Genomic DNA, 18,279 nt, shown 5'->3' with positions numbered 1-18,279 from the left:
TTTTTTTTTTTTTTGTTCTCATGTGTAATGGAAATTCTTGCCAGGAACTCCTTAATCCTTACCATATTTTCATGTGTTTCATATCCCAAGACACTTGTAGAAGAGGGTGGATCTGAGGAGGAATTCCATTGACAACTTTCAGAAAAATCTGCCCATTCTTCATACTGTTCTCTGGCTATCACGGCCCATGCCAGTCCATGGACTAGGGATTGGGGACCCCTAGTTTACATTTATGAAAAAACGAGGGGATCTTTTTGAATCAATTCAAGAAAGATAACATATTGTTTTCTTCATAGTTAAATGGAATTTGTAGCAAAGAGTTTTATAAACACCTATAAAAATAAGACTTTTGAATTTAAGAAAAAATTTAAAATGCTGGCAACATATTTTCTCTAAAAGACAAAACAGGAAAAAATGAAATAAAATGTAAAATCACAGTTTTCCTTGTAAAATGAAATTTTCGTTGTTAATAAAAGGAGGATAGATATTGTATCCTTCTGATAAGTAAGTAATTTCTTGTCTCGGGAGTTGATAGTATTTTGAGCTTCTAGATATTTGTTGAAGTGCAAACTAATCCTAGATCTGAGGTATTTGGTGAAAAAACAACAGGTTAGCAAATTGTAGAAACAGTTTCCCTGATATGATTCTCTAATGTTTAATTGCATGTTGCTAAAGATTGAAAAACTCCAGAATAATTTAAGAAAAAAACAGGATATCTACAGGATATAAATATAAAATAGATATGACAGATATAAAATTTTATTGATCATCAAATTTCTACATTACCCTTTTCACTGTCTATTCACTCTGGGTGATTTATAATAAAATAAAAATACAGTTTTAAGACATGGAAGAATGAGAAAGTGGTTTCTGTAGTCAAGAAATTTTCATAAAAGTCATATATAATAATTTTTTTGTTAGCTGCTGCTACTGAAGACCTTGGAAAAGCTCAGAATTGCTCAACACTGGAATGAAAGTGGAAGTTTTTTCTTCTGAAGAAGATTTGGAAAAACTGCCTGAAAAGTTGAACTATTGCTTGATTTGTTTGCTATTACCATTGCAACATAAAGTTCACAAATTTTAGTGGTTGAGAGATTACCTGAAGAACTATGAAGCTGTCCCAGGTTGCTGTTTTTCTTCTCTGGCCAGGCTTCTCTTCTCAAAATGGTAAGTTAACCCTGGTATCCCCCTCGTGTCTAAAAGGACCCAAAATGAAGTTTGAGACCCTGTAAAAAAATTTCCCTGCATATCTGAAACTTGAAATTCCATGACTTTTTCTCATTCTTTCTAAGGGTGATGGGTTTTTTTTGGAGGGGGGTGTATAGTTTTTGCTGGGCAAAAAAAGTTACCAATGTTACCAATTTGGTCATATGTTATTATTTTGTTTAAATTCATTATATTGGGGTATATAATAGCCTCATTTGGTGATATCCATCTTGGGATTTGTAAATACTGGGATTTTCAAACTGTTAGACAAGATTCTATTAAGCTTTTTCTTATGAGATGTTGTTTGAAGTGAGTGTAAGATTTATTTTTATTCCCAAATATGAAAGAGTGCCATCCGAATTCAAGATTAAAACCCTCTATTGCTTATGCTCTCTTCCCCCTGAAGGTTATCCAATCCTTTATCCAACACATTGAGGTGGCTATATAGTACAATTTCCAGTCTGGGACTCCCATCCCCCCTCTAGTCTTATGATCTTGTATATTTTTATATTCAGTTCTCTCTTTTTTCTTGCTCCATATAAATTGATGTGCTATATTTTTTAGTTTGTCATAGAATTTTTTGGGTAGCTTTATAGGGACTGTTTGAAAAAGGAAATTTCATTGTGTTCAGAAATGTTCGAATTAGTACACTAGTGAAAAAAGGAATTTTAAAAAAACATTCCAGTAGCTAGAAACAACCTTTTTTACTCCTGGTCACATATGGCCGGAGGACTCCACGTGTTCAAAACATTTTTTTTTCATTTCATTATGTTCAGAAATGTTCATATTAGTATGCCAAAGCCAAAGATGGTAAAAAAAATTCTGATTTGGCAGGCTATTCTATCTATAAATTAAAAAATATGCACACAGATGTGGTGGGGAGGCCCTTTTCTGAGCAAAATAAAGAAATAAGCATCACTTTTTTCGTTTCAATTTTCATACCATTGTGTTCAGAAATGTTCAAATAAGTTTCCCAATACCAAATCTGGTTTAAAAAGTCAGATTTTGCAGCCTAATCTAGATGAAAATGAACAAAATTTCACAAAAACGGGGGAGGCAGGGTTTGATGAGCAAAATAAACAAATAAGCATTTTTTATTTCACTTCAATTTTCATTTCATTGTGTTCAGAAATGTTCAAATTAGTATACTAGTGAAAAAAGTATATAAAAAGACCCTTCCAGTAGCTAGAACCAACCTTTTTATACTCCGGGTCTAAAAAGACCCGGAGGGTAACAAGTATATAGTAAATGTGAGGAGAATATCAGGGTTAAGACAATGATAAATCAAGGGGGAAACAGTGTCTGCTTGCATTCATTAAAGTAAGTTACTTTTAGAAAAGACAAACAGTTTCATTTTTCTCTTGTGGCTTTCAGGAAATTTGTGATGCCAAATTCTTTAATAATATTATAGATTTATAATTCCAATCCTTTTTTCAAATAATGTTTTTTAACAACTGATTTGTAAATAGCAAAGTACTTTGTATCAGTATTATAAATTTATACCTATTTAGAGGGTCTTTGTTTCAGTTAATAAGCAACTTGGTATGATAATAACCAAGAGATTACCATGTCTAAGATGAGCTTCATATATCAGAATGTTTATATCAGGATAAATACAAATAAATCAGTGGAAGTCTAAATTCACAGCGATTATATCATTCACAAGAGGATGAGGATAATATTGACTTCAGTAGACACTGAACCTAACTTTGTTTAATATTCATAGTAATCTTCATACTTTTGAACCAATCATATATTTATCATTTGTTACAAAAGTGAAAGAAGAGAACTGGAACTGGCCTCTATCAACAGAGAACATAGAAGGCATTCCTTTCTCAATATTTGCAAATATAATTGAAAACACATCAATACAATGAGTGAATGTTATCCCATATCATGCTTTTACTTTCAAATTTGATAGATGAAGGGTTAGAAGAACAAGGGAAGTACATGAGTGTGTTAAAAAATTACAGAATAAATTATATGTGGCAGCACGGATAAAAATAAACAAACTAAATTTATCTCAGCATCTACTGTTGTCGTACTATCGCAACACCATTGAGAGTGTCTTGACATACAGCATTCTAGTTTGGTATGGGAGCAGCTCTGTAGCAAACAAAAAAGCTCTACAGAGAATTATTAAAACTGCCCAGAACATCATTGGGTTCCAGCTACCCGCCCTGGATGGCATCTTCACATTTCGCTGTTCTACGAAGGTACATAACATTCTCAAAGACTTTTCTCATCCTGCTTACAATCTTTTTGAACTGTTGCCTTCTGGCAGAAGATATAGAACAACTAGAATTCAGACCACACGTTTCCTGAATAGTTTTTATCCCAGAGCTATACTCGCATTTAACAATGAACTAAAGGGTCACCATCAGTGATCTGTTGGACAATATTACGCAGTTTGTCATGTAGATGGTTGAGTGGTTCAGGGTGGGAAATTTGTAGTGGGTGGGACATTTTATTCTATTTTTTATTTTATTTTTTATTCTATTTTAAATTTACCTATTCTGATTTTATGTATGGTGGGACTGGTCTCTGGGTGTCACACGACTTTCATTGCCAATGACAATTCATTGTATTGACAATGACAATAAATTCATTATCATTATCATTATCATTATTATATGTATTGAGAAATTAGTATAAGGTTAATATTAGTAAGCAATAGTTCAATATTTCTAAGAAAGGAACTGTTGGCAGCATTTAAAATTTTGGTTACATGTTGCTGATGAATTATACATGGAAAGAAGGCAGGGTGATTAAAACCGAGAAAGGTTTAATCATGAAAACCCAATACATATATCAGTCAGAAAGATTTCTCCAGGACCAACAAGGATAAAGCAAAGTGCTGTCAAGTATGAAATTCCACAGAATTACAGGCAAATTACTTTGGGGGGAAATTTTCATAGCCTTACATAGCCTCTCTTTATCTCCCTATACCAAGATTTGCTTAAATCTTGCATTAGCAAAAAAAGCTAACATATTATATGTAGTTTTTAATGACCACTTGAAGCCTCCCCAACATAACTTGTTATGGTCTTAAAGTGAGTCAACTCATATGACAATTTTATGATCTTTATGTACTGTTGTGATTCAGTCTGAGGCTCCTCAGGGAACGGCTGGAACTCTGCCGGCTCCATGCTCAGAGGGGGAGGACGAGGAACAGGAGGAGGAGGAGAACCAGGCAGATGGGGAACAGGAATGTCAGGACGAGGAGGAGGGGGAACAGTCTGAGACCCCTGGGGGGGAGCTCTCCCCAGCAAGCAGCCTGGAGTCATTAGATGAGAATGCACAAGCCATCATAGATATGAGGCAGAGAAGGGCAGCACAACGAAGGGGACAATTAGCCAGGTATTTCCATCCCTAATAGGCAACAGCTGGGTTTGGGTGTGGTTCTCCTCAAAAAGGTTGAAAAGGCAGGCCCGCCCTTCCTGTATTGTGGAGAGTTATCTTTTGGGAGTCCTGTGACCTTGCTTCGTTCCTTGGCGTTTCTGATTCTGGCTTGTGGCCTCGAAGGCTGAAAACTTGGGGGAGGCGTGGTGTGTGTGCCAGCAAGAAGCTTGTTGTATTGTCTGGCCGTTGTGACTCTTCTGTGAAGCTTCATAGCATTCCAGTTTGTAAGAACAGTTTTTGTTATCTGTGTTTGTTTTCAAAGATATTAAATGACTTTGTTTTTTACCAGTGTGTCTGGATACTCTTTTTAGTTGGTGTTGACGTCTGGGGGAACCCAGACAGAACATGTACTGGCCATTAAACAAATTACTATTGTCATTACATAAATCCATAGTTGTTAAGAGAAACAATGATTTACTGTGGCCTGCCAAAAACTGCTGGTTTTTAGCAAAACTGTCATAACACAGGGTCATGTGACTGCAGGACATTGTAAATGACCATGAAATGCAGCTGAGTTGCCTAGTGACCCAAATGTGATCATGTCACCAATTGGCTGAGCAGTGGTTGGAATTTCAAATTCAAGTTGTAAGTTTCCCCTTTGAAATGAGGACTATCTGTAATGTTGATTAAGTGTATAGCAGGTATCGGTTTATTTTAGACAAAAGAAGAAAACTAAGAGACCTTTTTGTGCAGTCATGCTGGTTTCTTTTGAGATCTCTTAGTTTTCTTCTTCATTGGAATTGTGCTAGACTGACCCTTTCAGGGTCACTGACTTTTCACAGTTCCCCAAGCTTCTTGGGCTGTTTTCCCCTGAGGATTCTCATCCATGAAATCCTTCCCAAGCTCTCTCTAAGTTTATTGAAATCAGTTCTCTTGAAGTCCAAGACTTTAGTTTGACTTTGATCTTGCTCTTGCATAATGTTGAATTCAAATAATACATGGTCACTCCCCCACAAGGTTCCTGTTAGTTCAACATCTTATATATTTCATTTCTGTTACTGAGAATTAAATCCAGTATGGCGGATCCTCTAATTCTCTTCTCTACCTTTTGGGACATAAAGTGATCAGCTAGATTTGTCAGGAATCTGTTTGACCTTCCACTAGGTTGGTCTCCCATTGATGTCAGAGTAGTTAAAGTTCTCATTCCTATTGTGATGTGCTTCCTACATACCTTAGTTAACTGATTAGCAAACACTCATCTGCCCTCATCACCTCGAGGTTCAACTACTGTAATGCTCTCTACATGGGGCTACCTTTGAAAAGTGTTCGGAAACTTCAGATCGTGCAGAATGCAGCTGCGAGAGCAGTCATGGGCTTACCCAGGTATGCCCATGTTTCACCATCACTCCGCAGTCTGCATTGGCTGCCGATCAGTTTCCGGTCACAATTCAAAGTGTTGGTTATGACCTTTAAAGCCCTTCATGGCATCGGACCAGAATATCTCCAAGACCGCCTTCTGCCGCACGAATCCCAGCGACCGATTAGGTCCCACAGAGTGGGCCTCCTCCGGGTCCCGTCAACTAAACAATGTCGGTTGGCGGGCCCCAGGGGGAGAGCCTTCTCTGTGGCGGCACCGACTCTCTGGAACCAACTCCCCCCGGAGATCAGAACTGCCCCTACTCTTCCTGCCTTCCGTAAACTCCTCAAAACCCACCTTTGCCGTCAGGCATGGGGGAACTAAACATCTCCCCCTGGGCACATTTAATTTATACATGGTATGCTTGTGTGTGTGTCTGTTAGTATATGGGTTTTTTTAAATCTTTAAATATTTTAATTAATTGAATTATTTATGATTTGTTTTACACTTGTTGTGAGCCGCCCCGAGTCTTCGGAGAGGGGCGGCATACAAATCCAAATAATAAATAAATAATAAATAAATATTTCTTCTATTTGGTTAGTTGGGTGTACTGTAGTATACATTAGATAATGTCAATATTTTTTTCTTTTATATTGACCAAAATGCATTCAAGATTTTTTAACCATTATTCTGTTGTATTTTTGTTGAGCTATAGTTGTTTCTTATATATAGCAGAAGTCTACCTCCGTTTATTAGGTCTGTTTCTTTTAAGTAATTTAACTCTCTCTAGTTGTATATTCCATTCATAGGTTTCATCCCACCAAAATAGATACTTTGATTATCAGAACTGACCTTGTAGGTCATGTAGTCCAACCCCTCAATCCAAGCAGGAAACCCTACAACATTTCTGACAAATGGTAGTTCAATCTCTTCTTGAAAGATTCCAATGATGAAACACCCACAACCTCGGAAGGCAAATTGTCCATTGGTTGATTTTTTTCACTATCAGAAAATTTATCTTTATTTCTAGGTTGAATCTCTCCTTGATCACTTTCCAGCCATTATTCCTTGTCTGGCCTTCAGGTACCTTGAAAAATAGCTTGACTCCTTCCTCTCTGTAGCAGCCCCTCAAATATTGGAACACTGCTATCAAGTCTCACTTCATCCTTCTTTTCACTAGACTAGTCATGCCCAGTTCCTGTAATCGTTCTTCATTTGTTTTATTCTCCAGTCCCCTAATCATCCTGGTTGCTCATCACTGCACTCTTTCTAGAGTTGCAATATCTTATTTATAGTGTAGTGATCAAAACTGGATGCAGTAATCTAGGTGTAGTTTTACTAAGACTTTATAGAGTGGTATTAGATCTTGATTATATCCGAGGGTGGGCTACTGTCTGGACGGGGGGCTGGGGGAGCACAGTGGGGTAGTGAAAATGGAGCTCCACCCCAGAGCACCCAATTTGCACTGAAAGATATTGAAAGAAAATGCATCCTGCATAAGCCATGCCCACAATGTATTAGTAAAAATTTTGGTAGCCCTTCACTGATTATATCCCTCTGTTAATGCAACTCAGGATTGCATTGGCTTTTTTGGCTGCCACAGCACACTGCTAGCTAATATTTAACTGGCTGTCCACTAAGACTCCAAGTTCCCTCTCACAGTCACTGCTATTAATGCCAGTTTCACCCAGTTTATATGTGTATATTTGGTTTTTCTTGCCTAATTATAAGACTTTACTTTCCTCTACTTTGAATTTCATTAGGTGGGAGCCAGTGTTCAATCTGTCAAGATTCATCTGGATCTTGTGCCTATCTTCAATGGTGTTAGCTATTCTTGACATTAATATTATCTGCAAATTTGATAAGTTCCCCTTCTATTCATCATCTAAGTCATTTGTGAAGCACTGGGCCTAAGCTGGAATATGTCAGATATCAAATGTAATTTAATTATTTAATAATCAAATTTCTACACTGCCCTTTTCATCTGAGTCACTCTGAGTGATTTGCAATACAAATTACCATGTTAAGACATGGAAGAATGAGAAAATGTTTTCCATTACCAAGAAGTTTTCATAAATTCATGTATGAACCTGGGAAGATTTATCAATGCTGGGATGTAAGTGGGTTTTTTCCCTCTTCTGAAGAGATAGAAGCACAGCATGAAAAGTTGAACTGTTGCTTCATTTGTTTGTTATTCATTGCAATACAAAGTTCACAAAGTTCTCCTGAAGTCCTCATTTAGCTAGCAAGGTCATATTTTTATTCCAATAATACTTCCTTTTCACAAGTTCCGTAACAAAACGCTCAGAGAAATCAGCTGAAATAGCTAAACTGCTGAACTGAATTTTAGTAGCTGGGAGATTACCTAAAGAGCTATGAAGGCCTGGCTGCTCCCGACTGCTGTTTTTCTTCTCTGGCCAGACTTCTCTTCTCAAAAAGGTAAGTTAAAACAAAGAGAAATCAAGGGGGAACTAGTGCCTGATTGCATTCATTAAAGGAAGTTACGTTTAGAAAAGACAAACAGTTTCATTTTTCTCTTGAGGCTTTCTGGACATTTGTAATACCAGATTCTTTTAAAATATCATGGATTTATAATTCCAATCCCATTTTCAAATACAAGATTTTTCAGCAGTTAATTTGTAAATAGCAAAATACTTCACATCAGTATTATAAATTCACAACAATTCGGAGGATCTCTGTTTCAGTTAATAAAGAAATTGATATGATCATAACCAAGTAATTACCATGACTAAGATGACGTTTCATAAGTCAGAGTGATTGAAGTTGTAGAGATGTATTTTAGTTGGGTATCGTATATATCAGAATAAATACAAAGAAATTAGCGGATGTCTAAATTGAAAATGGTTGTATCTTTTACAAGAAGACAACGAAGGCAATATTGACTTCACAATATTTTGAAGTTCAGACTATATTTTCTAAGACTATATTCCTATTTTGAGCCAATCATATATTTATCACTGTTTTGGATGGTTGCAAAAGTCATTCATGAAGGAAAAGAAAGAAATAGAACTGGTCTTAATCAACAATCAGTGATGGGGAACCTTTTTTTCCTCAGGTGCTGAAAGAGCATGGGCACGTGCTATCGCCCATGTGTGAGTGTTCACACCCATAATTCAATGCCTGGGGAGGGCGAAAACAGTTTTCTCTGCCTCCTAGAGGCTATCCAATTTCAGACTTTTTCAAATTCAATAGCTGAATTCACTAGCTGATGGGTTAGAGGCAATTATTCTATAATTATTTTCTTCCTGATTCTGACCGGAACAATCTGGAACTGAATATATTCAAAACTGTAAAAAAAAATGGTAGACTTTAGGAGAAACCCATCTGTACTTTCACCTCTTACAATACTAGACAATACAGTATCAACAGTAGAGACCTTCAAATTCCTATGGTCAACTATATCGTAAGATCTAAAATGGACACCTAACATAAAAAACATCATCAAAAAAGCACAACAAAGAATGTTCTTTCTGCACCAATTCAGAAAGCTCAAACTGCCCAGGAAGCTACTGATACAGTTCTACAGAGGAATTATTGAGTCTGTTATCTACCCCTCTATAACTGTCTGGTTTGGTTCTGCAATCCAACAAGACAGACACAGACTTCAGAGGATAATTAGAACTGCAGAAAAAACAATTGCTACCATCCTTTCTTCTATTGAGGTCCTGTATACTGCACAAGTCAAAAAGTGGGTTGTGAAAATATTTACTGACCTCTCACATCCTGGACACAAACTGCTTCAATTCCTACCCTCAAAACAGCACTAAAGAGCAATTCACAACAGAACAATTCCTTGTGTGTCCAATCACACTTGCCAATAAAATTCTATCTCTTCCCTTGGGGCCTGCCAGACAACATTGTTTAGTCGACAGGACCCAGAGAAGGTCAACTCTGTGGGACTTTATCGGCTGCTGGGATTTACGAACACTTTTCAAATGTAGAGAGCATTGCAGTAGTTGAACCTTGAGATGACGAGGGCATGAGCGACTGTGAGCAATGACTCCCTGTCCAAATAGTGCCGCAACTGGTGCACCAGGTGAACCTGTGCAAACGCCCTCCTTGCCACAGCCGAAAGATGATGTTCCAATTTTAGCTGTGGATTGAGGAGGAAGCACAAGTTGCGGACCCTCTCCGAGGGGGACAATAATTCCCCCCCCAAGGTAATGGACAGACAGATGGAATTGTCCTTGGGAGGCAAAACCCACAGCCACTCCGTCTTGTCAGGGTTGAGTTTGAGCTTGTTTACACTCATCCAGACCCCAAAAGCCTCCAGGCACCGGAACATCACTTCCACCGCTTCACTGACTGGACATGGGGTGGAGATGTACAACTGGGTATCATCAGTATGCTGATGATACCTCACCCCATGCTGTTGGATGATCTCACCCAGTGGTTTCATGTAGTTATTAAATAGTGGGTGGGGACTGTTCTGTCTGGGTGCCCCAGACTTCAACACCAACTGGAAAAAGCAGCTAGACACGCTGGTAAAAGCACAAGCACTTTATAGTTTGAAAAATAAACACAGAGAAAAACCTGTTCTTCCCAACAGGCAGGCTATGAGACTTCACAGCAGAGTCCTGATGGCCAGACAATACAGCAGACTTCTTGCTGGCACACCCACCACTGTAGACAATAAGACCCACACCTTTCCCCCCCAAGGTTTCAGTATTCAAGGTCACAAACCAGAATTCCAAGATGCCAAAGATCACAGCCAGGTCCCAGGACTCCCAAAGATAATACTCCACAAGCCAGGAAGGGTGGGTCTGCCTTTTCAGCCTTTCCAGAGAGCACCACACCCAAACCCAGCTGTTGCCTCTTTAGTGCTGAAAGTACCTGGCTAATTGTCCCCTTCGTTGTGTTGCTCTTCTCTGCCGGAGATCGATTATTGCTTGTGCATTTTCGTCTAAGGAATCCAGGCTGCTTGCTGGGGAGAGCTCCCTCTCGGGGGACTCTGGCTGTCCTCCCTCTCCCTCAGCCTGACATTCCTCCTCCCCGTCTTCCTGAACCTCCTGTTCCTCATCCTCCCCCTCTGAGCAGGAAGCCGGCAGAGGATCAGCCGTTCCCTGAGGGGCCTCAGACGGAATCACAACAGGGACCGACCCCTGAGGCACCCCACAAGAGAGAGACCTAGAGGTCAAGCTCTGACCCCCCACTAACACCGACTGCGACTGACCAGAAAGGTAGGAGGAGAACCACTGAAGAACAGTACCTCCCACTCCCAACCCCTTCAGCCGGCACAGAAGGATACCACGGTCGATGGAATCGAAAGCTGCTGAGAGGTTAAGAAGCACCAGGACAGAGGACAAGCCCCTGTACTGGGCCCGCCAGAGATCATCCATCAGTGCAACCAAAGCAGTTTCCGTGCTGTAGCCAGGCCTGAATCCTGACTGTTGAGGGCCTAGATAATTGGCTTCTTCCAAGAACTCTGAAAGTCCCATTTGAGTCCCATCTCAAGCAGGAGGCATTCCTGGCCTTAAAGGTGGCCTTCATGAAGGAGCCAATCCACAAAGACCCAGAACCCCACCATTCATTTGTAGTAGAAGTGGATGTGTCAGACATTGCCGTCAGAGCCATGCTTCGCCAGGCTCATGAGGATGGCAGTCCTCTTTTCCCATGCACTTATTATCCCAGCAAGTTAAATCCATCCGAGCGCAAATACACAATTTGGGAGAAAGAGTTGTTTGCCATTAAGACCACATTCAAGACCTGGAGGCATCCCCTTGAGGAGTATTGACATCAAGTAGAAGTTTGGACAGACCACAAGAACCTGGAATTCCTATAAAGTGCAAGGAAACTTAACCAGCACCAGATCTGGTGGTCCTTCTTTGCCCAATTCAACTTTAAAGTCACCCATATCCTGAGTGGATGTAACCACCTGGCAAATGCCCTATCCTGCAAACCTGAATACATCCATGTCGAGGACCCACTGCTGTCTCATATTATCCTGCCAATCAAGTTGTTTATGGCTGTCCACAACCCTGTTGATCTACGAAGACATATTCGGGAGGAGAAGCAGAGGATGATTTTGTAGAGCAACGGAAGTGGAACATAGGGCCTGAGTCTCCTTGGACCTTCTCAGAAGACCTTCTCCACTTTTTGAGACAAATTGTATGTCCCAGCAGGACTGCTCTGAGGTCTGATTTTAACCCAATGCCATATTAACCCTGTGTCAGGACATTTAAGTCTCTTTAAGATACTTCACTTGGTTTCCCGGACTTTTTGGTGACCCTGACTCCGTCATGACATCCAATCATATATGACCTCCTGTATCTGGTGTTGCCAGGCCAAGTCAGCCATGGGAGCATCTCCTGGTCTGGTGCAGCCTTTGGTGAGGCCAGAGAGACCCTGGGAGTCCATCTCCATGGACTTTCTAATGGACTTGCCTCTGTCCACCAGTTTCATGACTGTGTTCATGGTGGTAGACATGCTGATGAAGATGGTGCATTTCATCCCCTTTCAAGTATTATCATCAGCTCGCTCCATTGACCACATATTTATTCAGCATGTCTTCTAGTTACATGGGCTGCCAGATAGGGTCATGTCAGACAGAGGGGCCCAATTCACCACCCAATTCTGGAAAAGTCTGATGTCAGCTCTAGAGATCCAAGTCTGTTTATCATCAGCGCATCAAACTGAAACTGACAGAGGCATGGAGAAGGTGATTGGCATCCTTGAGCAGTACCTGCATTGTTTTGTCAATCAACAACAGGATAATTGGGCAGAGTACCTCGCAGTGGTCAACTCCCAACACACTTCCATCCAAACCACTCCTTTCTTAGACAATTTGGGCTACCGCCCCCACTTCTTCCAGCTCACGCTCCTTGATTCCCCATTTCCTGCAGCAGAGGACTTCTCGTTCAAGCTGCAGGCCATTCACCAATTGGTATATGAAACCAATTGGTACATGAAAGGGTACATGAACAAGGCCAAGGTGGATTACAAAAAGGTCATGGATCACTCTTGAAGAGCCACACCACCATTGGTGATAGGGGATCGAGTATGGCTCTCTACCAAGCATCTCCCCACTGACTGACCAGTCTGCAAGCTCAACCATCACTATCTGAGGCCATTTCCAGTGGAAGCAGTCATGTTCCTGTGACTTATTGCCTGACCTTGCCCCTCTCCATGTCCATCCCTTGTTCCACTCTTCCCTTCTTGTTCCTGACAATCCTGCCTGTCTGCTCCATCTTCTTCATCAACCACAGCCATTGCCCAGTATATGAGATGAACTGCCCAAATTTGAGGTCACCAGCATTCATGATTCACAGTGGCTGAAGGGCTGGTTCCAGTACCTCATCGAGTGGAAGGGGAATGGGCCAGAAGATTTCATGTGGAAGGATGTGATCTCTGTTCAAGCTCCTGACTTGGTTCATTGATTCCATGAACAATTCCCATCACAACTGCATCCAGGCTGACAGATCCAGGGGAAGGGCCCTGTGGTGAGGGATAGTGTTGTGCATGCCTGCATCCTGCAGAGCTGGTCATGGATCCCGAGGACCAAGAGGCGGTTGTGGTGCAGTACCATCGATCCTGGCACCTGAGTCTGATAGTGAGGAGGGTCACATGAGTGATACAGAAGAAGAGGAGAGGGTCTCTTATTCTCGAGGCTAGGGCATGCAGGGCTGCTAGCAGACAAGATTGGCTACACAGGAGGAGGTCTCTTTGAGAGAGAGCTGCAGGCTAATTAGCCGTGCCCTTAGATTATTTAAGTCCTAACCACGCTGAGCATAGTTGCAGGGAACAACGTCATTTCTGAATCTTGACTCATGTGTTGCCAGTTTGCATTCCAGTTCAGATTTGCTTCTTGCATTTGCTAGTTTGTATGTCGCTTTTGACTTCTGCATTTGTATTTCAGCAAGGAACTTGTCTCTTGCATTTGCCAGTTTTGGGACTTATGCCAAATACAGTAAAACTTGCCAATTATCTTTTGGACTTTGGCCAGCTGTTAAGATAGTGTATTAACAGCTGGTATTGTGAACAGAATAACTTCTGCCTTTTCTTTTGCTTTTCACATTCCTAAGAAGTTATTAGGAGACTTTGCGTTAATTACAAAAATAAACTGTATTTGAATGCTTGTGTGTGCATAATTATTTGGAGGCTCTGCGCTGGGGCAGAACATTAATCATGAAAATCCAATACATAAAACTGTCAGAAAGATTTCTTCAGGACCAACCAGGGTAAGTCAAAGTATTGGCAAAGATGAAATTCCACAGAATCATATACAAAGAGAATGCAATTTTGAGAGCCCCTCAACCTCTCTCTACCTTTCTATCCACAGATTTGTTTAGATTAGGCAAGGCAGGTTTGCATATTATAGCTAGTCCTTAAATTATTATCCACTTGGAGCCTACTCATCACAATCATAATTTGTTATGATTTTAAAGTGACTGATTCAATTTTATGACCTTTTTTGTACTGGCCATTAAGCAAATTACCATGGTCAATAAGCAAATCCATAGTCATTAAGATAAGCAATGATTTGCTATGGGCAGGGGTTGTTACAAACTGGAAGTAAATATTGCAAAAGTTGTTGTATCCTGAAATGGCTACCTTGTAATTCCTGTAAATAGTTTGTTCCGTCTTCCAGCGCTGTCTGAGCCGAAGCAGGAAGTCGCTCCTGATTGGCTCAGACGCGGCTGGCTCTTGCTTTGGCGGGAGCCGCAAATGTATAAAAGAAGCGGCTTTTCCAAGCAGAGTCAGTCGGTACTCGCTGAATTGTCACTTGCCTTGCTGAGCTGTCACTTGTTCTCTGAGCTGAATTAAAAGTACCGATTTGCTTGAACCCTGTCTCTGGGTCTACTTCACTGGCGACGAACGGACGGAAGAAACATCGCGTGCAACATGAGCAAAGTCCAGATCGGCCAGGCTCCGGAGCTCTTCGACCCCGAGAAAACGTCCTGGGACGAATACATGGCTACCTTCGAGATCTTCCTCGAGGCAGCAGGGATACAGGACGCCGAAGCCGATCGCAGACGGGCTATTTTTCTGAATTACTGCGGCCCAGAAATCCGTGGCCTCGCCCAGACTCTCACCGACCCGCAGCCAGCAAGAACCGTCGCATGGGACATCCTACAAGACAAGTTAGCGAGCCATTTCAAACCGACCAAACCAGCCATGGTTTTTCGGCATCAGTTCTCTATGATGGCTCAGAAGGAAACAGAATCTATCAACCAGTTTACAACGCGACTTCGGACGGTGCTTGCACAATGCAAGTTTAAAGACCTGGAAGCTCGCCTCACCGATGCCTTGGTTTTTGGCATGAGAAGCGCCACGGTGAGGAACAAACTCCTCACCGAAGACGAGCCGACTCTGCAAACCGTAATTAAACTAGCGCAAACCGCAGAAGCCGCCGACGCAGCAGCTAGAGAATTAAAAGAACACGGAAGGCGAGAACTCATCGCCAAGATTGACTCCGCGTCTCCCCGCGCCGTGGAATCAGACGACCCCAGCCAACCAGCTCACAACGGGGACAACTGCTTCCTGGTACAAGACCAGCCGAGACACCACAGAGCTACTCACCCAGCCCCCTGCGTGGGCTGCCGGGGAAACCACCAGCGCCATCGATGCCCCTTCCGAGACGCCACATGCCGCCGCTGCAACCGTCGAGGCCACATCGCCATCGCATGCAGAGCAACGGCACCAGAGGAGAGATTCGCCACACCGCAATACCAACGACCACAAAACCAGACCCCCCAACCGCGAGAAAATAGACCGTTCCGCTATTCGGGTCAAAAGAACTACTCAACCGCTAACCGCGACTACTATAGAGGTAACACTCAATTTTCCGTGAATAACACGGCAACAAAAAAAGGGGCCAAAATTGTTATCTCACTGTTACTAAATAACCAACCATGCTCGATGGAGCTTGATACTGGGTCTAGGTATACCATTATGCCTTGGGAGAAGTTTAAACTGTATATGCCTAATATGTCTAAATCTGATCTAAAACAAACCTCTTTAGTGATCAGGGATTTTCAAGGGGGGGTAATCTCGGTCCTGGGCACAGCAAATGTACCTATTGTATTCAAGAATGTCAAATGTACCCTACCCATGCTTATTGTAACGGGGGCTAAGCACTCTCTCTTGGGGTTGGCTTGGATGGAACCTTTGGGGATTGAAATTTCGGGTGTGTGTAATGTAAACTGTGATAATATGCCTAACTTTGTGCAAGAGTTCCCCGAAGTGTTCAGCCCCACCTTAGGATCGTATAAGGGGCCCCCTATATCATTTTCTATTGACCCCAAGGTCCCACCAGTCAGGCTAAAACCTCGCAGGGTTCCCCTTCCGCTTCTCCCCAAACTAGACCTGCAGCTTGATAAACTTATAAGCCAAGGTATTTTGGTCCCTGTGGAACAAGGGCCATAGGAAACGCCCATAGTTACGCCTCTGAAGCCAGATGGTTCCTTAAGGGTTTGCGCTGACTATAAATCTACCCTAAATAAGGCCCTCCAACATCACCCCTACCCCATCCCGGTGGTGCAACAAGTCCTACACTCCCTGGGGGAAGGAAAAAGATTTGCAAAGATCGACCTCGCGCAAGCTTACCAGCAGCTTCCGGTCGATGAACAAACAGCAAACGCACAAACAATTGTAACGCACAGGGGGGCTTTCAAATGCATGAGGTTACAGTTTGGGGTGAGCATAGCCCCAGGGATATTCCAGAGCATTATGGAACGCCTATTGTCAGGGGTAAATGGGGCCATTCCATATTTTGATGACATCTTAATTGCAGGGGAAAACCAGGAACAAGTAAACAAAAGAATAAGGGAAGTACTGAAGAGGTTACAGGATAAAGGGTTAAGAATCAAGCCTGACAAATGTGTCTGGGGAACCAACAGTACAGAATTCCTAGGATATAAAGTAGACAAAGAAGGTATCCACCCCACAACAGAGAAGCTGAGAGCCATTAGGGAAGCCCCAGAGCCACGAGATAAGAATGAGCTGCAGGCATTTTTAGGCCTCCTTAATTTTTATTCCATTTTTTTAAAGCAGAAGGCAACAGTAGCAGAGCCTCTACATCGTTTACTCCAGAAGGAAACCCGCTGGACCTGGGGGGAAACTGAACGTGAAGCTTTTTTCCAAATAAAGCAATTACTAACTTCTAAAAGTGTGGTAGTCCAATATAGTGCTTCACTACCCATTAGGTTCACGTGCGACGCTTCACCGTACGGCATAGGAGGAGTCCTAGCTCACGTTCTGCCTAATAAGACAGAGGCCCCAATAGCATTTTTCTCAAGAACCATGACCAGCACAGAGAGGAATTATAGCCAGTTAGACAAAGAGGCTCTAGCTTTAGTGGCAGGGGTAAAGAAATTTCACAATTACATTTTTGGAAGAAGTTTTGAATTAGTCACTGACCACAAGCCTTTACTAGGTCTGCTAGCCCCCAACAAGCCCGCTCCGCCTTTTATGTCTCCAAGACTGATCAGATGGGCTCTTTTCCTCTCAGGGTACCAGTATGATCTCACCCACAAGGGGGGAAAGGAAATCAATCACGCAGACGGCCTCAGCAGGTGCCCCATAACAGACTTAGTGGAGGACCCTGCTCCTTCCACAGATGTACTAATGATAGAACTCGAGGATAACCCACTAACCACGGCCAAAGAGGTAGCTGCACACACGCAGCAAGATCAAATCCTTAAACAAGTGGTAAACTGTGTACTTAAGGGATGGCAAAATGATTCTGTGAAACCTGAATTGTGTGACTTCAAAACCAAAAGACTTGAGTTATCTTATGTAAAGGGTTGTCTGCTGTGGGGAGATAGAGTGATCATCCCCAAAAGCCTAAGGGAAAAGGTACTCAAAATGTTACATGTGGGCCATCCTGGGATTGTCAGGATGAAGAGCCTAGCAAGAGGGCATTTATGGTGGCCAGGTCTGGATGCTGATATTGAGAGCTGGGTTTCGAGGTGTGAACCATGCCAAGAGTCACGGCCTAATCCCCCCAAAACAACTCCGGCTGAGTGGGAGCAGCCTGCTGGTCCTTGGTCAAGAATCCACATTGACTTTGCTGGTCCAGTGGGGTCCCAGTATTTCTTAATAGTGGTTGATGCGTTCTCCAAATGGGTGGAAATAATAGCAATGAACAACATAACCACAAGTGCCACCATCAAGGTATTGAGTAGACTGTTTGCCTCCCATGGTTGCCCAGATATCTTAGTGTCTGACAATGGGCCACAGCTAACAGCCAGGCAATTCGAATTGTTCCTAGATGGCCTAGGGGTCAGGCATGCCCTCATCTCGCCTTACTCGCCTTGGGCTAATGGATTGGCAGAACGTTACGTTCGTGTGGCAAAGGAGGCATTGCGCAGGTCAGGCCCTGGGGATGTACAACAAAACCTGGACCAATTCTT

The 18,279-nt window shown here is 42.1% G+C and overlaps 1 protein-coding gene and 1 long non-coding RNA gene across 9 annotated transcripts in view; both read left to right on the top strand.

The window, feature by feature from the left end:
- LOC139164357 (uncharacterized) overlaps window positions 1–18,279 on the top strand; it is a 283,996-nt gene that overhangs the window by 192,770 nt on the left and 72,947 nt on the right. The gene's annotated exons all lie outside the window — the stretch shown is intronic.
- LOC139164354 (complement factor H-related protein 2-like) overlaps window positions 978–18,279 on the top strand; it is a 36,373-nt gene continuing 19,071 nt past the window's right edge. For 4 of the 8 annotated variants that reach the window (XM_070746376.1, XM_070746375.1, XM_070746373.1 and 1 more), the window contains exon 1: window positions 8,204–8,344. In XM_070746376.1, coding sequence (XP_070602477.1) covers window positions 8,281–8,344 — 64 coding nt within the window. In that variant the 5' untranslated portion in view covers window positions 8,204–8,280. Of the gene's footprint in view, window positions 1,168–8,200; window positions 8,345–18,279 lie in introns of those variants that run through there. The other 4 variants (XR_011558607.1, XR_011558608.1, XM_070746370.1 and 1 more) reach the window with 3 other exon arrangements.

The sequence above is a fragment of the Erythrolamprus reginae genome, chromosome 3 (genome assembly GCF_031021105.1).
Source record: "Erythrolamprus reginae isolate rEryReg1 chromosome 3, rEryReg1.hap1, whole genome shotgun sequence".
Lineage (NCBI taxonomy): Eukaryota > Metazoa > Chordata > Lepidosauria > Squamata > Dipsadidae > Erythrolamprus > Erythrolamprus reginae.
The sequence above is the reverse complement of the archived record's forward strand: the minus strand, read 5'-3'. Positions and strand labels throughout refer to the sequence as shown.